Source organism: Gambusia affinis, linkage group LG07, assembly GCF_019740435.1.
Source record: "Gambusia affinis linkage group LG07, SWU_Gaff_1.0, whole genome shotgun sequence".
NCBI classification, from domain to species: Eukaryota; Metazoa; Chordata; class Actinopteri; order Cyprinodontiformes; family Poeciliidae; genus Gambusia; species Gambusia affinis.
The window spans coordinates 28,823,700-28,851,261 of record NC_057874.1 but is presented as its reverse complement, the minus strand read 5'-3'; the positions used below and the strand labels follow the sequence as shown (position 1 = coordinate 28,851,261).

The 27,562-nt window shown below is 36.2% G+C and overlaps 1 protein-coding gene across 15 annotated transcripts in view; it reads right to left on the bottom strand.

Annotated features, from left to right (window-relative positions):
• The window catches only part of ptprt (protein tyrosine phosphatase receptor type T), a 294,966-nt gene that overhangs the window by 57,737 nt on the left and 209,667 nt on the right, over positions 1–27,562 (bottom strand). For 10 of the 15 annotated variants that reach the window (XM_044121953.1, XM_044121956.1, XM_044121954.1 and 7 more), the window contains 4 exons: positions 24,576–24,605; positions 12,277–12,431; positions 6,182–6,262; positions 5,248–5,283 (listed from right to left, as the gene is read on the bottom strand). In XM_044121953.1, coding sequence (XP_043977888.1) covers positions 5,248–5,283; positions 6,182–6,262; positions 12,277–12,431; positions 24,576–24,605 — 302 coding nt within the window. The remainder of the gene's footprint in view (positions 1–5,247; positions 5,284–6,181; positions 6,263–12,276; positions 12,432–24,575; positions 24,606–27,562) is intronic. The other 5 variants (XM_044121958.1, XM_044121963.1, XM_044121965.1 and 2 more) reach the window with 2 other exon arrangements.

Below are 27,562 nucleotides of genomic sequence, written 5' to 3'. Positions count from 1 at the left end.
TGGAACGTCAGCCAGCAGTCGAGATGAGCAGGGAAAAAAACAGCACAGAGGTTCAATCCTGCCTCAGAACATAAAGGTTAAAAATTACTCTCTCTCTGCTGCACTCACCTTCAATTACCCAGCAGTGCCACATTACGGCCAAACAAAATGACTACCATTAGCCATAATCACCTTACACGCAGCCTAATGTTATGCTGAACTGGACTAGAAAAATAATTGCTTTTCTGTGAAGCTGTGGAAAAACTACGTCCAAAACAGGAAGTGCCGTGTGTAGAAATTAAGCATCCCAACGCCATCTTCCACTGCAGAGAGGCTTGGTACAAAAGTCCTTCAGAAGTGCAGCAAAAATTATCCAGAAACAAATTATTGCCTCACAGACAGCTGCTGGGCAACTCTGACTTTTCACTTTAAAGAATTACAAAAAAATGATCATTTTCCACTCCCTTCAAAACCTTTCTATGTACCCAACAATTTATTAGTTAATGTTATTTGTGGAAAAAGGACAACAGAGCACACGACGCACAGAATCAGAACAGCACACCTGAGTATGTAGGGCTGGACAATGAACCAATTACAACAAATACTGCAACAGACACATGATCAATATCAATAGGTTATATGTCTGAGTGAATATTAAATAATTTTTCCTTCCAGAACTGGAGAATGTAGGCAGAAAAAAAGAGTTTAGTCTCTCAACCTCCCAATGTCAGCTAAGCAAGATTGGTAGAATCAACTAACTCACTAATTCTTTGGTTACCTAGCAACTCACTAATTCTTTGGTTACCTAGCAACTCACACATTCTTTGGTTACCTAGCAACTCACTCTCTCACTCTTTGGTTACCTAACAACAACCTTAGTACCCTGAGCAGCAGCAGTTTAAGGTTTTGCTGCTGTGGCTCATACCTATTCAAAAAGAAAAAGCAATGGCGTTGAGTGAACACAATGTGTGAAACAGGAATGAATATGTCTAATGGGCAGTACTTCAGATATTTGAAACAAAAAATGTATTAATAACTATCAATATTGACCGATATGAAACACTTGATAACACAGTTTCCATTGTGCAGGGGTGTCAAACTCCAGTCCTCCAGTTGCAGTCCTGCAGCTTTTAGATGAGCCACAGGTACAAAACACTGGAATGAAATGGCTCAATTACCTCCTCCTTGTGTAGATCAGTTCTCCAGAGCCTTAATGACCTAATTATTCTATTCAGGTGTTGTGCAGGAGAGGCACATCTAACAGTTGCAGGTCCCTTGAGGACTGGAGTTTGAGACCCCTGTAATAGTGAAACATTGTATTTTGTAATATTTCTGACAAACTACATTTAACTTATTAGCCAGGAAACAACTGACATACTGAAATAAGACTGACAGAAACTATTTCAGAAGCTAAGAAAATACTGAAGCAAAAAATTAAACTGGTCTGAAAAAAAAACAAAAAAAAACATGCAAACAAAAACAGCAAACCGTGCTCTCTACCAGGCACAGTGGATTTACCCGAGCTACTTGTCCCTCTCTCTGATCCTTCAATCCGTAAGTCTCCATCAGCATCATCCTAATAACTTTCTCTCCCAGGTCTGTCTTCCATTAAGCCACTGAAATACGATGCTCCCCGGCACCATTCAGCTTGCTGGCGCTATAATCCATTTTCACTAAGCTAAAAAGGTGTCAGAGCGAGCGCAAAGATAGGACTGCTACTTTCAAAATGAAACCATTTTCATCCAATTATTGGATGTGGAAATTCTGCTTGTTTTAGAGGCCAGCTAGAAAATAACAGACCTAATGGACTCGACAAAAATGTGTTAAGTGTTAAATTGACAATGTGTAAGGATCAATAAAGCTTTCTGTGTAGATAAAATAGATTTATGGCGAGCAACTATGTTTTTTAATTTGTACTTGTTTAAATCATTTATTAGCATATGGGGATAGCATTTCCTTTCTTTCCTAAGGGCAAAAAATCAGGTTGTTTTGTTTATTTCTGTAATTTATGGTCATTTTCAGAGACAATATCAACTTTGTGTGCTTCCTTTTTATAATGAACGTCAGTATGAAAGTAATTAAAGTGGCACAATTAATGAACTCATAAAAACACCAGAATGTTAATGAATGAAAGTTTAATTTGCTGCTGTAATTATAATGCTGCCACTTTAAATTCAGACCTTGTTCAGTTTTATCTTCATTAAAACTCAACTTGAAAGGAACATTATTTTTCATTTTTTAAAAGATGCATTTTTCAGTTTTATTTTCCGACTTTCACCTATTGTTTTGCTGGTACTACTATATTTTCCAGACTACAAGTTGCTCCAGAGTGTAATCTGAATCAGACAAACCTTGTTATAAAGAGGAAAAGACATATACAAGTCGCACTGGACTAGAAGTGACATTCACTTACAACTTGTTAAAAGTACTATTAATAAGCTATGACTATCTTGTTTTTAGCTCGCAAAAAAACTTCCTACTTCATGTCAGTCTGTATGAAATAACATTCAGTCCAAAAAAGTATCATGAAGAGATAAAAAGCAAATGTAAGTCGCAGGCCCTGCCAATCTTTGACAAAAAGTACAACTTCCAGAAAATACAGTATCTGTAACTTCCATCTTGACGCAGCAGCAGACAAAAAATGTAAAAGTTGACATTTTGTACCTGTGTTCAGGAAGCACAAGATCATAGTTCTGTTAGCATCCGTAGTCAGTTGAGAAAAAGAAGGCGGGTTAAAGACCAGCTGATAAACTGTGATTTGATCCAAGCACTAAAAGGACAAGAACGGGTCACCAACCAGAATCTGACCCAAAATTTATATCAGAGTTACCAAAGTTATAAGGCAGCAGGATATGCTGACATGTGTTCAAATTGGAACATTTGTCTCTGATAATATGTTTTTGCTAATAATGATTTTTGAACACTGACAGATCAGATGTCAAGGATTTTATTGACAGAAAGCATCAGTAGAAGTAGGGAAGGAAGAAAATAGTCTTTTGTATTTTTCCTGCTAAAGCATGTGTTTGTTCCAGTCAGAGTTCAGTTTCCATCATTTTGCACTTTTGTTGCAAACAGCTGATTTTTTGTTGCTGTAATGATCAAAGCTGTGTTTTATATCTCTTGGTTTTCAGACCAATTGTAAAGAGAACAGATGGCTCCATTAAAACTTAATGTCACTGTATGAAGATTTATGGCACCAAATTTCTGCCAGTGCATTAATCACTCAAGCATCTTTTTGCATTCTGCTTCATCATACCCTGATGTGCAAATGACACCTGCACAGATAGGTGGGGACAGGGGTGCTGCTAGGAATCTTGGGCCCCCTGACAAAAACATTAAATTGGGCCCCCATGCAGCTGCTGTTACAATGTTTTTAGTCTATCTGACCCATCAAAAGCATGATAATTTTAAAATGCTTGCAACTGTCTTGCTTTCTTTGGTCCAACACTGATAACTAGTAAAATATTTACTGCTCATGAATTTCACATCCAACAGTCTGCATACAAGGAGGTTGTTTAATTTTTTTCTATTAGTTTTAGATACTGAAATGTCTCTCCCCACGAGCAACGGCCAAAAGCAACGTGCAAAATATACATGAAGCAATCCAGACTTCTTAAAAAATGCTTTGTGGTTGCATTTTATTCAAGCTGCAGTATATAACTTTAATAAAAAATATGGGAGAGGACGGGTCAGGAGGGACGAGGGCTAGAGCTGCTGCTGACTGACTCACCTGTTGTTAAGTGGTAAAAGTTAAATATTTGAATATCTGGGTCATTTTTTTCCTTCATTCATTAAATGTTAGTGAAATGGAGGCAAACAGTCTGTAGCTAAGCTAACTATGCTAACTGGTTGAAAAAGTGTCAATTTGTAATCCAGTTTTTCTCCGAGAGGTGGGTAAACTGTGAGATTATCTCTCCCTCTCTCTATTTTTTTTGTTGTTTTTTTTTTGAAAACTTTATTATTTTTCTCAGCAGTATAGTAACAGCCACAGTCGTTCTAGTTTTCTACTGACTGCTGCTGAACACCGTCAAGCTCCAAGCAGGAAGAAAACATTTCATGCAGATCCAGGGAGGTTCAGGGCAAATATGGATGTGTGTTTTTGGTCTGGGAGTGGGAACGGTACATTTTTAATGCTAAAAACAATCTTCAAAAATACAATATGATAAGTTTTGTAATTGACAGGGCCCCATTTTTTATTTTTATTTCTATGAACAAAAAATAAGTAAATTGTGGAGGCCCCCTGTTGGACAGGGACCCTTAGAATTGTCATAACTTTTCTCCCCGTACAGCATCCCTGGGTGGGGAATATAGCAGTAAATCAGCTGAAAATATGAGATCCTCAGAGTTGTTAATGATCCATTTTCCTTCTTTTGCTCATTCAGTCTAGTAGGTTTTAATCAGATTGATAACACATAAAGTTGGTTTATGTCACTGCTTTCTGGAGCAGTACATTTCTGCTCATCAACAACAATACTTTTAGAAGCTGAAGAAAAACTTTTCTTTCTGCTACTTCCCCGACTAACATGAGGGGAAAACAAAAAAGAGGACGAAAAACAGACTTTCAGAGAATTTCACCAAGTTTTAGCCAAAAAAGAAAATGGAAAAAGGGCAGATTAGAAATAATCGACAGTCACTGGTTAGGTTTTATATCTCCTGCTGGTTTTTGTGTGTGAAACTGGGTGAAGTGGGATTCTTGTGTAAAAACCTGGCTAAACACACATGCACACACAGAGCATGTCACACACTTTCAAAGGCCAGAGCCAAGCCTATTGGCAAGAAACTGATCAATCTGTTCAACAGAAGGGAGAGGCAAGATAAAGTGAACAGAAAGAAAGGAGATACCAGAGAATGGTAAAGATATTTTAGAGGGGCCACTTGTATGACTGTAATATTGTGAGCCCGGCTTTACCCCCAAGATTTAAAGGATTATAAGGATATATAGGATATAAGACTATAAGGATTATCATGGGTGTTGGGTTCTGTGGTAGTTCTGTTTCCACTGCAGGTATTAATGTATATTAATGTCTATTCAGTGTTTGAACTATTATAATAGGCAGTTATATTCGGTCTTTGTTTCAAGAAATGCCGACTTCAGTTAGTCACATGTCGTTGTTCATCACTGGAAATACCAGAGATTCACTGGAAATACAGAAGCACTGACTGTTTGTGGGACATCAGAATGAACACAGAATGCTGATGAGCTAAAAACTGTACCACTGAGTTTGATTGGTTTTTAATTATTGTTCAAAAACAAGCGGTTTCTCTTACCTATTGAAGTTGTAGCTGGAACAGGCTCTTTGGATACTTCAAAAAAACATAAAAAAAAGAAAGAGTGGAAACATGAATACCTGATGTTAAACACTATTCACATCTATCTGCTGCCAGGATTCTCAATTTGAACATTTCAATGACAGTCAAATCTATAAATCGTTTTAAAAACACTTTTTGAGACTGTTTGATGTATACATGTTGGAATATTTTGAAATAGTTGAAAGTAGTAGTAGTAGATAGTGAAAGTAATCTGCAGATCCATGACAAATAGTTACAATTTTAAGGAACATGGATTACAGATATATGAAAACCTAAAGTTCAGTGACTCACAATTAAAATATTACATAAGATAAGATTTCAAAAGCCAGAAATGTTGGGCTTCTGAAAAGAGTGTCAGAAAGTATTGAACTTTTCCATATATTTACATTTTTTGAAACGGTGTGTTTGGCGTGTTTTAGCTTGACAAGAACAAAATTAATATTCATGATTAACTACAGCTGGTAGTTTCTCTTTGCCAGCATTAGAAGGATTTATGCAACAGCACCATTCTCATTCAAGTTGAGCTGAAATGTGCAGCTGCCCACATGTACAAGCCAAATGCCTTCTGGAGAAAGGTTTTATATTCACATGAGTCAGAGAAAAGAAAACTCTTTGGACACAAGAGTGTTTGTAGAAGTTAAGGTGAGTACTTCACAAAATGTATGAAATATGATTGTTTGTTAACAGGGTGTATTTCTAAATCTACTTGGACATAATTGGTATAGATTTTGTGCAAATACACAATTATTTCAAGGTAGTTATTAAATTTTACTGTATTTGTATTTGACTCCTCGCTCCTCCAACTTGCATTAAAAGACAACAAATGAACACATAAATTGTTGCTTAAGCATCTACAAAGATTAGAACTGAGCAAAAAAATGTCTGAGTTTACCTGAGTAGTAGGAATTCAGCAAGGATTTGCTCTGCAGCGTTTTGCTTCCCTGCACAGAGAAGGAGCAGGGAGAGGGGGAGGCTGTGGAGGAGAGAGGCAAGAGTAAATATGACAGTGAGGACAATGGAAATTATTTTAAAAAGTGGGGAAGGGCAGAGATGGGGGTGACGGATGTACAGCAGAGGCCAAAAGAAAGGCATGAATGAAAATGGAAATTTTAAGATGAGGTAGAAATGGAAAAAAGGAGAATTGGTGGAGAAAATGCCAGGAAAGAGTTTTACACCAGAGCGACCTGATCTAAAAATCAACAGTCGATTTTCAGACAATTAATAATAAAAACATCAACAAAGGCAGATCAATTTTCAGCTGTAAGTGGAGCAGTTCGATAACATTAATGGCACCTCTGATGCAACCAATATTGAATTTGAAAGCACAACAGTTATTACAGGCCAATGGGCATACGCTTAAATCTGATGTGTTTCTCAGCCTGGGTCAATAATTTTAACTAGTCAAAGAATGAATGAGAATAAAATTGTAAAAACTGGGATGTTAAAAATATATTTTAAAAGTTGGATTTGGATACAAGAAGCTAGAACCTCAGTGTGGTAATACTTGAAATAATTTACACATCTATGAAAAGCAACACCTTGGGGATGTGGATCAGTCTTTGATTAGAAAATGAAACCAAAGCAGAAGTACAAAAATCATCATTAAGTGTCACACATTGTTCAGTAAAAGCTACCAGAAAAATATCCAAGAAGGTCAACGCCATGACTCATTCTGTTACCCAAAGAGACATGCAGTGTGTTAAAGGTCAAGTGACAAATCTTCCAAAGAGCTGCAGTAATAATGACAGAGCGGTTCAGGCGACACCATCATTAATTCGGTGGACTTTTCCAGAAGCTTGTTAACACCATGGATCGCAGTTATCCCTTAAGACATTAGATCCCTCATTAGGGATCATTGATGCAGCTGAAGTACCAGATAACTTGTCGATAGCAAAACCTCCCAAAGCTGTTTAGTCACTGTGCAAGTCAGTCTGCATAGAGCCTTGCTTCTATTAGCTTACTTGCTTAAGAAGCATTAAATAACTTGCATTTATTGCAAGGTATTTCATGTTTTAAATGCGTACAAAATAGTATGCATTATGAATTATTTACTATGTTCTCTATTTACTTGCAAACAAAATAGTAACTTGTAAGATAACAAGCTGAAGAAAATGAAAATCCATGCCTATACTAAACAAAGTGATTGTCACAAAACATAAACTCTTTGGGTGTAGTCTCCAGCGCAAATATATCATTACACTGAAATTAAGACAAAACTTTCTGACAACTAACTTTTCAACAAGATACAGGAGCCTGTAGCAAGTCAATATTTCCTTAACCTTGATTTAAAAAGCATTAGTTCTACTGGCAGATTATTTCAACAAGACACTTGTCCCATGTTATAAGTGTCTTGTAAACTCCTGGACTTTACTAAGATACTGAGAGAAACCCATTACTTAACAAATATTTGGAAAAACGGCAAACGATGAGTGGCTCACGTTAGCAATCTGTTCAGTACAGGAGCCAACGTTGCTTTGGTGGAAAAACAATAAGCAGCTCTAAGCAAACACTTGCACAAGTTCATCCCAAGGATGGGCTGTCCAGCTAGTCACCAATGGAAGACAGAGCAAAGCAGAGACCTTTAGATGGACACATCACATTTTATAATTCTGGTTCATTATGAGAAATTCCTTCCTTTAATTGTGATCAATGCTACCTTATTCCTGCACATACACCATCTCTTCTACACACCCAGACTACTGCAGGTCTCTATAAATAAATAATGTCAGACACACACAGCCACATGTTCAATAAGTTAAAATGAGGTCTGTTGGGAGACTAACTGGAAGATATTACACGCTTAATAAACTTAATAAACTCTGACAGCTAGCCTACACATTTATTGTTCATACTTGCCATTTCGGATATATATATATATATATATATATATATATATATATATATATATATATATATATATATATATATATATATATATATATATATATATATATATATATATATATATATATATATATATATATATATATATATATATCTTTTATTGGTTTCTGACAGCTAATGTGTGACTGGTCAAAAATCTGAAGAGGCTGTTATTAAACTGACAAACCGTAGATCTGTAAAAACCTAGGAGGACTTCATAGTAGGTCTGCATTTAAGTTTTTATGAATTATGAAATATATTCTGGCCAGAAAGAACTTTGAGTGCAGAATGGCATTTCTTTAAATCACTACCAATTTAAGACTAAAAGCAGTTTATGGAGCTTTCTAGATCAAAATGTAGACTTCAAAACTTAAAACATGAATTAAGTTAGTCCAAAACGAGCCTTATTTTTAGTGTTGTGGTGTTTCTGCTGCGTCTCATTCCCAGTTCAACTCAGTTGTCTTTCCCAACAATCCCAGCCTGGAAAGTCCCACCGTCGTCTCCGTCCACATCTTATGAGTTTGTTGCTGCTGAATGTGAGATATAGTTGGTTTTAGTGTATGGTGTTGATAATTACAGGTAATAGTGTTAAATATGTGCATTTTTCCCTATATTTGTATAGCCATTTATTTATTCTAAATTAGTTAATTAGATCAATAGTTCTGAATTGTAGCCACAGTTTGTTTTTTTCATACTAGCCTTATTAATGATTTTATTCTATTCAAATCATTACAGAAAATATTTGACTGGATAACCTCTTAAAAATCAGTCAGAACAGTTTAATTGTTTTTTACTAATAAAACACAGATTTTCATTAAGATAGACTTTTCATGTAAATCTAATTTCATTCAAATTTTTTTTTTTCTGTGCAGAAATAGAGCCACATTGATTCCAGCTGCTCTTTGTCACCAGATCCTCTGTCTCCTTTAGTGTCTCCTCATTCTATTTTCTTAAACTTATTTTTAAATAAATTTCTCTCTTAATATAAATATTCTGTCCCTGTTTCAGTCGTAGATGCAAAATAAGTTTATTTGAGGAAAGTAATGAAACAAAATGTTACAATAAATCAGTTTTTACTGTAAATGAAACATTTTGCTTGAAGAGAAAGTTTTGAATTTGTCTTCCTGCTCATGGATTTGATTTACTTCTAATAAATCACTATATCTCACATTCATCTTTTAATTAATTTCCACGTTTCATACATTTATAACTTTATAAAGATGAATATTTAGTTTAATTGAAATTTTCTCAGATGCCATTTTTATTGTACTGAAATGCATCAATGTGAAAATAATTAAATTCTTGGATAAAATAGAATAACTTTGAAGTTTTGGGAGGTTGACATTACCAAGTACACTCAGTCCTGGTTGCAGACCTTTGGATCTCAGAAGTAACACACCGTTCAGCTGTTCTTACCAAGCACACAGAAATGTACCGGTGTTCTTTTAGTTTTTAGAAACTGACATATCTGCCTTTCTTAGAAGCAGATTCTGTGAATCTTTTGTACCTCAATGCCTCTTATTCTGTTTCCCTCAAAAATTTAAATTACTAACAAAGCTGTTCAGCTTATTATGTAATTAGAGCATATATAATATTAAGTTACAAGCTCTTATTTGAAAAGAAAGTGAATCATCACTTTAAAGAACTATAGATAGAATATGAGCTAAAAAAATCTCCTTGGCATATAAAGGAATTTTAACCAGCTTTCTTAATTAGCTACATTTACGCGTTATTTGACTGACTACCTAGAAATGTCTTCTACTTGCAAAGCTTTTAGAACAGACAGTGAATCTCTCTGTGGGGAGGGCAACTGGGCATTTGTAAAAGTGTTGGGATGCAAGTTTAAAATGTAAGAGAGAAACATGCCTGGCTAAAACTATTGTTCTCTTTTTATTTAGCATTTTATAACGGTTTGCTCAATACTCAAAGCTGCAAGTCTCTTCTTCTGTTCACCAAAATTCAACAACAAAAATCAAGCTCAATGGGAGAAACCCCAGACAGAGGACTGAAGGGCAATGAGAATCAAGCAGGATTGTGTAGGACGGCGGCGGCCAGACTAGCTGCACCCCACCGTTATTTACTTTCCATTTGCTGTACATTTGATGACATCACTTCCCCGCTGTGGGTTATTTAAGTTGTATATTCTGTATTATCCTCCCTTTCCTCCATCACGTCTCTCTTTCTTTATCTCTGTCCCACACTTCTAATACATCCAAAGAAATATATTTTCTCCTGCTTGGTGATAAAATCCCTCTCGCCTTATGCAAACTACCACTGTATGCTAATGTTCCCCAAAAAACAGTCTGACTTTAATACAGTCAGGAGTGTACCTGCATACCAAGAAAAATCTGCTTTGACAGCAATGTCCTGTGAAGATAGCTGGTGACTGGGTGAGAATGCAATAACACAAAAAGGTTATTTGCCCTGTGAGACTCCTTGCAGAAATATTACTGGGTCCCCTTCCCTGTGTCAGCGCTTTCAGTCTCATTAGGACCGAGCCTGGCAGAGTATGCTGCATGCAAGTAAATGTTTGTCCATTTGAGAAAAAAACACTACCAAAGATGAATTACAGATAGGAGGACACTAAGTTGTCATTGTTATGAGTGACCTTTAACTTCATGCAGTTCCCGTATTTTAATCTTTTTATATTTTTTCTGTGGTAGACCAACAAGTAGTTCATTATGGTACAAAATTTCCTAACTCTTCACACCCAGAATGTGCTGAGTACGCTATGCATTTGTATTTAGTATAGCACAACCAAATGCCTTCAAACGTCACATAATAATTAAACTCTGTCCACAATTTAATGTTCTCAGGGTTGGTGTGAATGAAAGTAAACTGAACTGTTCTGTGAAGAAATCAGGGAATTATAAGCAAATATAAATGAACAGACAGCATCCTAAGGTCAACAAAAAGTCTTAAAACCATCCTTCTGATTTTTACATTTACATTGATAACAAAAAGGTTTACCCAGCATTAAAAACTTTTAATCAAAAGTTAATATAAAAACATGCAAAAAAGTTTATACAAAACAATGTACTGTAATGTATAAATGTAGATGAATGAATTTAACCTGAATGTTCAAAATGCAACAAATGCAACAGTCTCAGTCTGCAGTTTTCAGTGCAGGAACAATTTTTGTATGCCAGTGGGGAGAGTTAAGAAGAAGAGTGCAGGCAGTTATGACCAGCATTAAATTGGACCTGTAGCTCTCAAAAGCCAAGTTCCCTCAAAGGCCAGCGTGACATTTACAAGAGAAAAATGCCCGCCTGAGAGCAACTGTCTAATTATACCGGACACACAAATATGAGTAATTTCAAGAAGAAAAATGCAGTTCGTTCTTTTACAAGATGCAATCTGCGAGTGGAAGGGGCAGTTATGTCCCAAAGAAGCACAAGGTGAGATGGAAGCTTGTGATGTACTGCTTTGTCTGCTCAAGTTTTATTTTTAATCAAAACGTATATTAGTTGGGTTAATAACATGATTAATAACTGTGTTTTGAGAACCAGCCAATAGAGGGACATGAACACAGGAAGCTCTTGCTTTTTTTAGATTAATACTGATCCAATATTAATATCTCTATTGGTACTAATACTGAAATAAAATCTAGATTGGGTACCAGTTTCAGATGAATAAAATCAGATCTATTCAGTCTAATTCTATGCTTTGTGCTCTAATTAATGAAATCCTTCAATATTTATTTTACATTATATTTAGTGTTTACTTTACGTTCACCAACGTAGAGAACCTTTTGTTTTCATCAGTTTCTTTATTCTTCATTTTCATTGGCTGTCAGACTTTCACTGACTGAGCAAATTAAAGTTGGGTTGTTTTTACATGACCAAGTCTGTGACACTATTAGTGTAAGTAAGTGTACTGCACTGGCCAAATGAATTTGTAGCTCAATACATTTATGTCTGTGTTTAAAAACAAAAACATGTCACATCAATTCTGTTTTTCTGTATCGGATCGGTACTGACTGATACTTTGTCTCAGATATCGGTACAGGAAGTGAAAGTGTATCGGTGCCTTCCTACTCCTCTTCAGGTTTCTGGAATCATTTACGGATAATGTTCTCCAGATATCCAGATGAGTTCTACTCACTGAAGCCGTTGAGGTCTGGGCTGGACGTGGAGAACGGGTCGTCTTTGTGCAAGGTGCTGACTTTAGTGGTGCTCTTATCAGCCGTGGTGACCGGACCCATCTCCCTCTGCTGGGTGGAGCTGCTCGCAGTTTCCTTCTGCTTTTTGGCCAACTTCCTACAAGCAAAACAAACGTGGAAAAAAATCTAACCAAAGACATGAATACAACTTTGTGAATCACAGTAAGTTATATTTATACACAGAGCGATAAGATTTGATGAGGGGTGAAATGAAGTGAATTGAGCACAGAATGAATACTTAAGGATGAAAGATATGGATACTGCAACGCAATTAATAAAGGACTTAAGATCATCTTTCAATTCCACAGTTTGACACACCAGGATGTAAACAGTTGGCAGCGTTTAACTGTCAGAGTTTGGAGAAAAATTAAAGAGCCAAATGTTGTTATGAGAGTTTCTCAATAAACGAGAAAATTTCTTTAGAATCTCTTTGTAAAGATGAGAGTTTCTTGTTATAAACAGATATAATATTATGTTCCTCTGACTGATTATGACTTGTTAAAGGCCAGAAAGGGACTCACTATGATCCTCCTTCTCACTGTTTCTTCTAGATGACATTTAAAAATCCCAAGACTTATTGCTGTTTTACTGTTCCGACCTTTCTTATTTAAAAGAGAATATATTTTCTCATTTTAACAGGTTTTACATCTTGTTACAACGGCAAAGTTTCAGTGTTTAAATGAGATATCGCTCCTAACTTTACTGCAAAGCTGTTGCAGCTGAACTATTACGTGAAACTGTCATCTAGTCCCCACCAGATTTTCACATCACAGAGATTAATACACACGTTTTGTTTTTTCCTGACGAAAATAAAGTCTAATTTCAGAAGCTGTGACTTTATGTACCTCATCACTTTGCTGTGAGGAATTTGGGCCTTCGTAACAGTACGTCAGTTTATTGGGATTTGCCAGAACTCATTTTTGTGCCACTTTCTGAAGGAGAGTCCAAATCCCTCGAGTTCCTGTCACATTGTGGAAATGCTCTTACTGTCAGTAATAAACAGCCTTGAGTTCTGTTTTCGGTCATCTTCAATTTGAGTTCAAACATTTCCATGATTATTTAGAATAATTTTCCAACCACATTTATTCCTGAAAGGCGATGATTCCCCGTCTTTCCTCCACTTTTATAAATATGTTGGGCAGTTTTGGTCACTAATGATTTAAATCCCATTATATAGACCGACATCAGTTCTGCCACCACGATTACATAAATGGTTGATGGTTGAACGATAATCACTCGTGCAGTGATATGCAGTATGAGGCTCGTGCATTTTGCTCACATAAATCCTGGTTGCTACCTTTTTGTCTGGCTACCTGCACAGAAACTGTTTCATGTTTGCAAACAAATAATCTCATTGTAGAGTCTAATAATCAATCATGAAAGCTGTGATTATTTTTGCTTTTGTTAAAGCAATTAGAACAAAAATGGAAAGACGATATGATTCACTGTTGAAAGGTGACCGTTGTGACACTGTTGCTCTTCCAAATTGAGACGTTTTAAAGTAATTATGTTCCAGTCTTTTGCTGGCGAACTTAGATAAGCCTGAAATTGCCAAATGATAGTATTAGTATGAGAATGAGATTTTTTAGGTAAAAACACTGACTGGTCGGTATGAGAAGAAAGACATTCTTATTTAGAACATTTATACATCTAAACCCAGCTGTACTAGTTAGATATTGCTTTTCCCTCAATGCCTGCATGTCCCATGTGTTAGTCGTTTACTGATTAACATTTTACAGAGTTTGATGATGCTTCAGGTTCAGAAACCATGAAGGAAATCATGCTGTAGACATCAAAGTTGAACCCTGCAAACTAGACAAAAAAAAAATTCATTTCGTCTTGTGTGAATTGTCTTGAAAAGTCAGAAATACTTTGAGTCTAAAAATGCTGGAAGTGATAATTAGTGCACTTCATCTTAAAAGAACTTTGCTTCTTCAGAAAGCTTTGAGCCAGCCATGTAAATGAACTGCCTGTTCTGTTTTGTTCTGCAGTTTGACTCATCTCTTGGACTCAAATCTTCTGCACATTTCCAAACTTACGACGTCGTGAGAAACCCGCATGGCTTCTCATATGCTTCAGGGTCTGGTAAAACAACCAGCACCATCTTTGTAGTCACAAATAGAATATCTTCATGGACTCGTTGCAAGCATTTTGTTTGACAGGGAATTCAGACAATATTATGAAATTTTCATTAACAGGGTTCATTTTCTACTTAGATGTCGAAGTGTTGATGACGTTAAGAAAAGTTTTAACGTTTCTACTTGCTGCACAAGTCTTGTGCTGAGAAAATTTTCACAGATTTGCATCTAAAACTACGAGACTATCAATGAAACACGTTCGGCAGGTTTTCTTTTGTAATTTGTGCTTTAATGAAATTAACTTATGTGGAATGCACTGTAAGACCTTTGACTTGTAACAGAACTTTGATGCTATTAGGAAGTAATTAGTTGGTTTCTTTGCCATGAGTGATGCTGTGGAAACAATAACAAACACTGATCTCAGTGAGGTTGTTGAGTATTGCTTCTGTTCTGACCTGCTTGAACTATTTTTAACCCAAATACTCCTTCATATTGCACATCCACTTCTTACAAAAGGCAAACTTTAAATCTATTCATAAACATAGAGATAGAAATGCAGTTTGGTCTTTGCTGTGGGTTAATTTGAAATGTAAAACCAATGAATAGGAAGCCAATAACATTAAATTTCTTCATCTTTTCACATTTCAATAAATCCTTTACTCAATAGTACTGCAGTGAAGAGAAGCTCTCTGTAAGTTTAATTTCAAGGCAGTGACATTATTAGATTCTTTTAGTCTTGTTGAATAGGTCTTCAGACTTTCTGAAGGTCTTTCAAAGTTTTTCTTTGGAGTTTGCGTGCTGTTTTACTCGATACTCAAGTGTTAAATGACGACTTCAACAGTAGAAAAATTAGGAAAAAAATCTACAAGCACAGCACAAAAGAAGTTTCAACCCTGAAAAAATGGAAGCAATTAAATATGTATGAGTTGATATGATAGAGATTAACGCTCAGACTCTCAGCTTCCCTGTCCCATTTTTCACTAAGTCATTCTTCAGAAGAACTGCGCATGTGAAACTTTAGTTTCTGTTTGCAATGAGAAAAGGTTCACAGGTCTGTGACTGGACCTGGAAGTGTGGACTGAATTCTGATGGATCTGACATGTACAGACAATTTGTGTAGCTAACGGACTAACTGACCGTAAACTAGCTTAGTGTAAATGGTGTACTTGTGCACAAACAATTTATAACACTTTTTTACAACTTATTTTACCTTTCATAGAGTTATATGTTGTTTGTCTCAAACTTTGCAGAATACATCATGCACAATGTAACATTACATTTTAAAATAAGATATAATTCAACATAACATAATAAATTAATACAATTGGAACTTTAATGTGTTAATTTCAAATATTTAATTACCGTACACAGATTTTAGCGCATTAAAAATTGCATTGCGTTTAATAATTCTGGGTGGAACTGTTGCATTCATGTGTTCCTGGTACTCCCGTAAACCTGACGCACAAGCAGCATCCACAAACAGCAAAGGACGACAAAACCATTTCTCTTGGCTGACTGGGGGTTAGTTTATGGTTCAAAAAAATGATCTGATGGGATGCTGGTCGTTTTGTTCAAGTTGTTCTCATAGAAACTAGCAGCTCAATGCTAAACATGCGGCAGCAGCACAGGAGGCGCCAATGCTGATGTCAGAGTCCACAGTCCACATTTTGTTTTTAAAAGTATGTTTTCAAATTCACATTAAAGAAAGATTTGAAAGCACTTTGCACCAATCTCATGGTTGAAAACCCGAACAGATTTAAACAATAAAATCTCTGTTTATTCAATAATTTAGCAGCAAAATTAGTTTTTTAGTTGAAAATGTGGCTTATTTTGTCTCTAAACTTCTCGATTAAAATGTGAATATTTACAGACAATGCAATTATTGGAATTAAAATGTTAATCAAGTCTCAAGACTAGTAATGTATAAAGACATTATTTGCTGCATAATTTCTTTTGACATTTGGTGAGAGCAGAATAAGAGAAAAAATACCTCCTTGAAGTGACACCCAAACATTTAATTTCTGACCTTTATTTTGCTGCTAATAAATTTTCAGTCACTTTCATAATGCTAAATATGAGCTAAATCTGTTTTTAGCACCAGAGCTCTGTTTTCACACAGAAATTGCTTTTTTTAAAGATCAGAATTTCTTGAAACATTTTAAGCTTAAAATTTAGGAATCAATATAAACAAAATAAAAATATTCTGTCCTCTGTCCACTAAAAATCCTAGCTGCTCAGAACTAATCCAACAAATAGCGAAACTTTATTTTTATCAGCACATCAACACATTTTTCTGACTTTAAAGGATTGAAAGAGTCACAAATGGCAAACAGTGGACTCTGTTTTTGTGCATAAGCATCGATTCTTGTACTGGTGTGTGTTTCTAGAGGCAAATATTTGAGCTCCTCAGAGCTGTGTGTGCTGGACATTCAGTCTTTTCGCCTCTGAGTGTTGCACGTGTTGGTTGTGTCGGGTTGCTGGTCCACGCTGGGCAGTGAGTTGGCGTGTTCCTCTGTGACTTATCACGATGCCGCCTCGTTGCATGTGTTTCTGATGGAATGAGCCGTCTCTGCAAAGCCAGTTCAAAAAGGCCAATGCAAGACAAATGTATTTTGCACTGCATGGGATGATTGAGACATAAGATCTTACTTTTCAAGAGCAACCTCAGCTAACTTTAGTACTACAGAGTTCCACTCTACAGGTTATTCAGTGAATTTTAGAAACTTGATAGTTAAAACAAAATTCTCTCTGTTCTTTGTTTTGTGTTTTCTTTCTGGCCTCCCTTAGAGATTGAGTGGGTTAATGAAAGATTACAGTGGCTGTATTTTGAACCTGAATGGATGTGCATTGTCAAAGACCCCTTGGTAATTTCAATAACATGAACAGATCAACAATATTCTGAGTTTCCTGGGTTATTAGGTTTTTCTAAAAACCCCTGCATGCTCACAGGTCAGTATCCACAGATTTAACTATTCCTAGATTTTTCTATTCTCCATGTAAATCCAAATTATTTGTCAAAAATTCACATATCCACTGTATTTGTAAAACAGCAGTTTAATTTCTTTGCGCTGATTAGCAACACCTTGTTTGGATTTAAAGTGACAAGACACCTTAAAACTGCTCATTCTGAAAGGAGCAGAATACAATGTTTTGAACATGTTTTCTATCGGCAATGGATCTACCCAGCCTGTCATCATAGACAACCTTTAAAATACAAATATTCAAGTTGTTTGTTGTTCAATTATTTCACCCAATAGAAAATTGTGTAGACTGCCATTTAGAAGCATTTTATTTCTAATAATTATTCCCACTTTCATCAGATAATGAAGTCTAAATGTAAAATCTCTTTTGACAATTTTTCTCCAACTTTTGTCCAAAACATCATAAACTGATCTGGTTGTTTCTATCGGTTCATTGCTAATATCTGTAGTTTTGCTGAACAAACAAGCTTTTGCCACATCATGAGCTGCAGAATCATCCATTCTGAACAGAGCAGGCATGGTGGGTGTGTGTATTCTTGTTTACTTGCAGATGTTTATGCGGTGTGTGTGTCTGAACAGTGAGATTGCTCGCACGCTGATGCTTTTCTCTGTATTATGAGAGAATATAATAATCTGTGCTTGCAGTGCACTTTTTCCTTTGCTGATCTTTTTGGTTTTATGAGGTGCTTGTTCTGCTTAAATGATTGTGAATGCTGGTGTGTGTGTGGGGGGGGCGGTGTGTGTGTGTGTGTGTGTGTGTGTAGCGTGTGCACGCCAGCACAACATTGTTGATCCCTCCAAAGGTCAGGAAGCAATAAACGAGAGGTCAGCTTTGGAAGAAACATCTCCTTTATCCCTATCAATCCTTCGGCCCACGGTATACTGGCAATAATGTCTGTGTTGGACCAAAGCAATTATTCATTACATGTATGACTGTGCAAAAGTCTTAAATCACCTTCATTTTCTTTGAATTTTCCTTCAAAACACTCAGCCATTCTTATGATAGTCTCACTTGAACTGTTACATATTTTGGGGGGGCATTTGGTTGTTTTCACTTCTTATCTCCACTCCTTAAACATATTATGACGCTTGGCACAAACCTGATCTTTTTAGAAATTGGGCTGTTCAGACTTCTGTGAAAAAATTAATATAGTTTGTAAAAAAAGTGGATTTGAGTTGCATTTTTGCCGGCTGCGAAAATGTAGTCAGAGTCAATCCGAAGAAAGTCTGGAGAACCAATCAGTCAATTCGACTTTAATAATATAAATATTTACACAAAAAAATATTGGTCAGATTTAAAGGTTGAAAACAAACCTTCTTCCAAAACATCTTCCTTCTAATAAAATCAGGTTTAATCCTAATATTTGAGAGCCACAAAACCTACTCTATGATTGGGGCCAAACTGTTACGGGTGTCTATTCTTGACTGTCTGACTGCACTTTCACTCTGAAAGGTAGGGAGAAGAAGAAAGGCAAGTGATCCAGAAAGAGAATCGGGGACATAGAAACGGAAGAGGTAATCAGTGAAGTGGTAAAAGCAACAGGCAACGTCTCAGAACTTTTATGGAAAAGACTTTCTCATTATCGTTCCCATTTTTTCCTTGCACTTCTTCCTATCACACATTTATCCCAATAATGGGCTCGTTTAAATGACAAATCCCTCGTATTGTAATTTGCAATGAACGGGACATAATCCTTCTTTAATGAATATCACGGCGGCAGTTCATTAACCGCTCAGGTTACCCCACCGGGCGCCGGCCCGACCGAGAGTCATGAGCTACTTGTGCGCCCCCGGCGACGCTAATTGCAGGCTGTTTGATGTGTCGGTAATGAGAGATGTGTGGTGAGGGAACGTTCAAAACCATCAGGGAAAGCTGCGCCGTTCCCCTGATGGGTTTAAGAGCAGTTTTGGTCCCCAGAGACACGAGATGGGAGGAAATGAAGTGAAGCAGAGCAGAAGTACTCATGAAACGGGTTAAAAAAAATCAGCTTTTAAATTGTTTCTTATGTGATGTATGAGACGTCAGGAGCACTTGAGGGGTTCATTTCCCAAAAGCCGTGTTTCCATTAAAAAAAAGACTCATTACTGAAGGTTATTCATTTTACAGAATAAAGAGACTTCCTTATTTTATGCTTAATTGTATAGGGTGAAATGACGTAGAATGAACCATAACGATTTGGGATTGTTTCATTTGAAGTGAGTTCCTTTTAGATTAATGCATCAATATTAAACCAGTGGAGCAGTCTGCAGCTTCCTGACCCAGCTGCTGCCTCAACAGTTCACACTGAGAAAACTCACATTAACCAGCAGGGCAAACAATGACTACGTCAGAACAACAAGGTGGCTTCTGTGGATTTAACTTCCCTCTGAATGTATGAATGGCTTACAGACAAAGATGTGTGCATTTTCTGTTTTCAACAAGATTCTTAAGGAAAAAATTGAAAACTTGCTTCAGAGAGAAAATGTAAATGTTTTTCTATCCAGAACAAAAAAGGAAAACTAACAATAATTTTGGTTGTCTGGTAGCACAGGACATCATTAAAATTTAAAGCACCATAAGTCAATATGCAATTATACAGAAGTCTCAATTTTTTCTAATTTACAGTGAAGATATGAAGACATAAAGAGTCTTCATTTAATTTTAGCCAATATTTACTTTTTTCACAAAGTGCCATTTACTTTCCACGGCTCTAAGAACGGTGTACCTCTAAGAACGGTGATAAGAGAAAATCCTGTAAAATCCAAAACGGTTTCTAATGTACGGAATAATGCATATCAAGATATATTTGGTGTTTAAACTATTAAACAGTTTTAAGCATTTTAGAGAAGTCATTCAAGGACAGCAGTCGTCCTTAAACTGTATAAAACTATGCAACAATTCTGGAAAAATCCTTAGACTTCTAGAAAGAAACCAATTTAAAAATTAATCCAGTTATACTGCCTTGCTTGTGCATATAAACTCCAATGTTGCTTATGTTTAATTAGGAGCTACGTGATTGATCCTTTGCTCAATTAAAGCCAAGTGTCTTGAATGTGGTGACCAATCAGAAGAGAACAGGTGAGACTCCGAAGTCTCTGCCCAGATATTTGGTTTGAAAATAAAATACTCAAATCATTTGTCTTAGTAAATATTAAGTCGTCATTCTTGTCCAGGTCAAGTTAGAACAAGATGATGGTTGAAAACCCATCAAGAGATTAATAAGTTATCAATACTCAGCAATTACATTTATGTTGTGAAAGCAGGTCTAGATGCTATTCACACGTCAACCATATGAGGGGCAATAAATGTTAGAGGAAAGGATCTTCAAAGTCCTAAAAACTTGGCCATTGAAATCTGTGTCTATTGTTCTGTTTTTGCTTTATCCCACAGCAAAACAAAATCTCTTGGTTGCTAACTTTACTCAAAAAATTCAAAGCTAATCAGAGAAATCATGACTTGACAGGACAGATTTCATTTGTAATCCTTTATGTTATTTTTTTCTGTAAATGGTGGCAATCAAGTTACTTTGTCCTGAGTGCAAAAGCACAAAGGAGAAATATGTTTTCTTTGTGACTAATGTGGCAAGAGCCGATATTGAGCCGTTATTCCTCTCAGAACAAATTCGGTTTTCTTTTGGAGTTTCTTAGATATGCGTTTTGTTCTTGTTTTTTACCAGGTTTTCATCAAAAGTGAGAGTATTTCACCTGCAGCTTGACCATCACTGTTTCATCAAAAGAGAAAATATGAACCTGAACAGGGAATTGCATTCATTTCAGTCGGTGCTCGTCGGATCCACAGGCCGACCCGGAGGTGTCCAGTAAAACAAGGGGAGCAACATTTGTTTCACTTGTCAAGGAATTGGCAGAAAGTCCTGTATTATACTCGGGCTGGCCTCAGCCAGTCGGCTGGCAGCTGGATAACTCAAATAACCTGGAGCCATCCCCTGCTAGAGTCTGCAGTTAGACAGGCAGTCAGTCACCTCAGGATGACAGCAGTAGCTCCAGAGGAGGCTGCAGGCGAAACCCAAACAAACTTTCATCTGAGTATCACAACCCAGACAAGGGAGGACGAGATGGAGAGCTACAGGCCGTGGTGAAGAGAGGAACACACACACACACACACACACACACTACAAACACACTGTAGGCATGCATCAGCCTGACACATTTAAATTCCCCCCTCATATGATGGCTCCTCAGGCTACCCCTGTAGATGTGAATGTAAGTGTATTCACCTGCATTTAGATTTATTTAACAGCATAATTAATCATTTTTGCTTTATTTAACTTGACTATGGATTCATAGAAGCATTTTTTTCTATTCAATTATCTTCATGGTATAACAGTATTACAAATGGACGTCTTGGTAAAATAATGGTTAAATAAAAATAAAATAGAAGTAAACACTGCAGTATGGCTATCTGCTGTTAAAGTTACAGTGGTAAGAATTTGCTTAAAGACAAAATATTTTTTTTTAAAACTGCAGTGAACTGTTGTATTTAGAAGTGGAGAGTTTTTTTCCACATTCAGTCAGATTCTATAAATTTAAATATTTGTACTGATAAGACTCATTTGTCTGATTAAAAATTGACATCCTTTAAGCAGGTATTAAACCTACTTTTCTTTAAGCTTGCATTTCTGTAGTGTAATTAAATTTTATTGTCATGTTTTCATGTAATCCTCATAATTAATGCGATAAAAGCCTTTAAGAATCTGTTTGTAATGAGTTATTGAATGGATCTGAATAGACAGGGAGATTTTCCTTTTGTGAATTACAAATAGATGTAAGACACTAAACTTATTTAATTTATTTATTTTTTTCTTTTTGCACAACTTAGAGTTTTGAAGATGCATTTAGTTTTACTCCTATTTTTGAGTAAAAGAAGTTAAATCCTCGTGTGTTGCTTAAAACAATAAAATAATGGTGAATTCAGCAAAACCAAGTTATCCAGGAAACGTTTGGGGTGAAGCTGATGGTAACAGTTAAAATGATCCTTCATGTTGAAACTCACTCTGCATTACAACTTGTTATTACCCCTCCATATGTTTCCCTAACATAGTTAAAGTTAAATCGGAGCATCAAAATTCCAAATTAAAAACAATCTGTTGGATGCTGTCACTCCAGATGTATCAGTTTCTCTCTATGAAGGAGCAGTTTTAGCTGCTGCCAAAGAGCCTTAGGGGAGCTGCTTTAGGAGAAAGTTTGGCCAGGCAATGATTTTTCCACTTAGTTAGGACTCACACCAGATTTAGAGAGAGTTTTCCAGGCCTTTGAAGATGCTTTGAGAAGCAGAGATTCTCTGCAGGGATTTTCAGGGCAAAAGAGTGCAGACGTGCACACAGGTAAGCACATAAATGTGTGTGTGTGTGTGTGTGTGTGTGTGTCATTACGTGCTTGTGCATGCCTTAAGACAGCTATAATAGCTCTTCATTAGAAGTGGTTAATAAGCAGGAAATGGCCACTTGGTGAAGGAGATAAGAGTGAATTACATTGACCTTTTAGGGTGAGACTCTTTAAGAGGCAGGGCATGCAGGCGATCCAGAGGAAGCTGAACGCAAATGTGTGGAAATTATCACAATAGTTTTACATATAATAAAGAAATGATATCATAGGACAAACAAAAATAATAATACAAGTTTAAAACACATTAGCCTGCAACAAAAATATAGTTTGTACTAAAAAGGTTTTAGGTTTTTAACCTAGTCCTGAATTTAGATCAAATAATTTTAAAAAACAGATATTGAAGTATTTCTCAAATATTGTGGGAAACAATCCAGTCGTGTCGTTATTTCTTTATATTTTTCATCAAAGCTGCCAATTATTGTTTAAAGTGATCTAAAATCACTTTCCTAGCAAAATAAATGAAAGTTCTCCTGAAAATACTGGGCAGCTAAATGTTCATGAAATGTGATATCTATGGCTATATATGCCCTTAATTCTTGGAGGAAATAAACAAACACACATAACCAAAATAATATGGTGCTGAATTGGTGAGAAGGAAATTGACCAAAGTTTTTCTCTGTGACCTAATTAACTTGGTTCAGTGTTTTCTGTGTGGATTCAAGGTTAGTTTCAAGGAAAGAGCCTTTTGTTTGGTCCCCAGGGAGAGATCTATCATCCCAAAGTCTCTGGAGTATTTTTACTGAAGCAAATACCTTTACAGGCCAATCAGAGCTTGAGGTTTTCTTTACCAGTGCACAGTAAAGAAAATGTAACTTTTATAAGTAAATACATTTTTTACATATTTGTTGAAACGGTCACCATGTCATGACAGTATGGTAGGAGAGAGATAAGGGAAAAAAAATAAGGAGGTGGGTTTTAATGCTGTAAATCACCCTTCATGTGGCGCTGCTCATTCCCTCTGTCTCTCTTCCGTTGCTCTGTGGTGTGATGCAGCTGGAGGAGCCTGCAGTGAAGGCTCACTACACCAATGATGGCGGATAAACGGTTGTTTCTCCACCATTAGCACAGTTAGCAGCACATACCTGAGAGTGATTGACAGCACTAAAACCCTCCTCCTGGCTCTGATTGGTTGTCTTTGACTCGGGAGCGGAGGTGAAGGAGTTTGATCTTTTCACAGATTCTCCGTCTCCTATTTGTTAAAACTGTCACTACATGGTGACAATTTTAACAAATACTTTTTAAAAATATATATGTAAAATGTGGTTTACATGCTGCAGGTTTAACCTAAAGGTAGGTTTTGTAAAAAAAATAAAAAATAAAAAATACATGCAAAATGCAGAAAACCTCAGTGAAAATGTCAGCAAGTGGATGTGATGTTGTAGATCTGACAATACTTGAGTTTTTTATCCCCCTAAAGTGGGAAAATATATTTTCTTACACAGATTACCTTCAAAAAATGGAAATATGTATTTAATCCTACTTTTGCAGAATCTTGCAAAATTGTAAAATATGCAAAACTAAATACCCTGACATATTGAGAATAAACTTCTCAATTTCTCCAACAAATACATTTTGAGACATTAAACTGAGATGTAATACTAAGTGGTAGTTTTACTGATGTTCAAAGGTGTTTTTGCAATAAGGATACAGTGTTTGTCCTAAAATATGAGAATATTTTAATCATTATTATTCATTTAGAAAGTCAAGTGTGGTGAAAGCTCAACAGGACAAACATTTCAACAAAAAGAACGTACGATGGGCTGAGACAGCAGTAGTTCCTGATGTGAAGTCTCTACTTACAGGTAATAAGAGTAGGAATAAGCATGTCTTCTGAAGCATGGTGAGGTGAGGCCGATGATGACAACAGAGCAAAAACCCAGAAGAAGACAAACACATTGGATTAGTTCATGATTTGAGTGAAAAATAAATCTGTTAGCCTACACAAGCTAGGGATTTAGTTTCTTTGTGTCCTCATATTTACTCCCCACTTTACTTTCCTTACTTTATTAAAAAAAAAAAAAAACTAAATACATTTTGCAGACCCTGTTTAGTTATCTAGATGTAGATATTTTGTATTTATTGTAATTTTGAGTTTTACAACAAAGTTAATATCTGAAATGATTTGCTTTGTATTAGTTTGTTTTGTATTGCTGAAATGCAAAACAAAAACAAAATTTTCATGTTGTTAATCTTACAAAAGTCTTTTCTTTAGTTGAATTTAAGCTAAGAAAAGCTGTGACGACCTCAGTGACAGGAGAGTTGTTGGGTTAGACGGCCATTTTGAAACTTTTTAAAGTGCTGCTGCCCAATGATGTAATGAAACCACCACATCATTCAGGTAGTTGTTTGTTTTGTTTTTTACACACGTTGTCTTAATCTTTAATAAATAATGAATGCCTGTACACACTCAAGGTTAGATTTGAAAGAATTAAAATTGTATATCTTAAGTGATTGAGTAGAAAGACCTTTTATCTCTCATCCTAAAAACTTCTTCAGAACTGAAGATTTTGGATGAGGGGTGAAACATCTTCAAAAAGCAAGAGAAAACGACTAATTACCTTCAACTTAAACTCCTGTTTGACCAATAATCTACACTGGCATTTAAAAAGGTATCTCATGTTTATAATAACTGCATATCTAGTTGTGTGCAAGATTTCCAACCATTTAGTAACAGTTGTGCAACAAAAAGGCCTCCACAGGCACAGCTGTGGCCTCCATCACCAACTGGCTGATTTGTTCAGACAGGAATGGGAGAGAGGCTGAGTGAAGACGGACAGGAGAGAAATGGATGCAGAGAACAAACAGAAATGAGGAGGATTTATCAGTCTGATGAAAGGTTGACGTCATGGCTGTACTGATGCTGTAGGTTTGCTTTAAAGAACTGCTCCACAAAAATAAGTCTCAAGCAAAAATGTACTGTTATTTTGACTTGTTTTTAATGGCGTCCCACCCCAACGTGCACCGTTCGTCCAATGAGGTGCCAACGACTGGAACAAATAACACACATCCACACACTCACACTTCACAGGCTTTGGATGGTGTGGAGGGACGGATGTCCAGTAGGAATAAAAGGATCAATATCTGCATTCTTGCTTTAAGTGACGGTAACCATCTACAACTACAGGTTGCTTCTTTCTCTCTTTGGAAAGGAACAAATGGTTGAAACTTAATAAAGTGGTCAAAGAAGAAAGTAAAAGAAAAGGCTGACATGCAAATTCTTACAGGCTTCACACACAAACACACACAATTTAACAGACATGCACTTAAACACATTTGCAGCCCACCCACTGTTCACACTGCACTCTTTTCAAATGGCAGATGCACACACAGTCATAACCATAACCCTTTTTAGGGCCTCTGCTGACATTGTCCTTATGATATTAATAAAATGCAGCGTGCTAGGAGCCGGGCTGTAAAAGCCACTGCAGTTAAAACTCCCCATAAATATTAATAAAGTGTAAAAAAAAAAAAAAAGCTCGGCAGAGAGACAGTGGAGACGTGTTTGTTTCTGTGTGACATTTAACTTTCTATATAAAATCAGATCGTGTACATCTTCATTTCATTGCAGCTGTGTGAGTTAGGCTGCTCCAGTACAGGTGGAACTCTGCTCAAGTTTGTATTACAAATTTTCAGCAGTAAAAAATCTTTGTACCACAAATCTTCCTTCTGTTGGTGTATTACTTTTCAGCCATTATGCAGCAGACTTAGTGCTCTGTTGTGGACCATTGTCCAGCTTAAGGCAAAGGTCACATTGATGACCGGACATCGTCTTAGTCCAAAAGAGCAGAAACCAAGGATTCATCAACCTGTCCAGGTCCGGAAAGGGGAAATCAACACTATGATCGACGGTCGGCATCATCTCTTTTGAAATGCTCTGTCAGTTTCATACCAGACGGACCGGGACACACACCTTCCCTAAAGGTCCACTTTTGCCCCACTACTCCACAGAAAAATATTTTTGCCGTTATCCTCATTTTCCAAGATTTGTCTTTGTGTTCTTGATGGTTAGCGATGATTTTAGCCATTAAGCTCCCATTAAATGCTGTTTTTTCCAAACCTTTTCTCATTAAAGAATCATACGTACTGACCTTAACTGAGGGCTGCAGTGTGTCTTATGCTAGCCCTGGGTCTTTTGAGAGTCGGGTCAAAGAGGCAGAATGTCTCCTTTTCACATTTGACCAAGTTGCTTTGGCTATTTTTTTCCACCTAGTAAATTAGATCCTTTTTTTAACAATGAAACTATTCTCTTTAGTACTCCCTCATCCTCTTTGCACATGAATAAAGCTTGTTTTTCTTACTGTAACTTTAGCTTCAATTTGCAGAACAATTGCTTGCAAAGTGAGGAACATAAACTATTATAGGCCAATGCAAAGAAATAAAAATAATTATGGCCCAAAAAGCTCAGAAATTTTGAGAATAATTTCACATATTTACTATGAAAAGAAAAGATATTATCTGTTGTTGAAAAGTCAAATTTCACAATTAAAAGGAATAAATTGTGATATTATAACTCAGATATTCTCGAAGCCAGGTTCTACCACCTAAACATTTGAAAACATTCCAATTTCTAAATTTATCACTTCAATGCTAGAGGACTTCCATAATTCTTGTTGAAAATATCTGATTTTATAATGTCGGTATATTTTTGAGGGGTTTCTTTGTTCTTTTTACAAATTTCAGAAAATATTAGGTTTAGTATTAAATCAAGCTTTAAATCAAGAAAAAATTGGGAGCATTTTTTGTGAAATATGTTGAATGTTGAGATCAGAGGAATATAAATGCTTCTG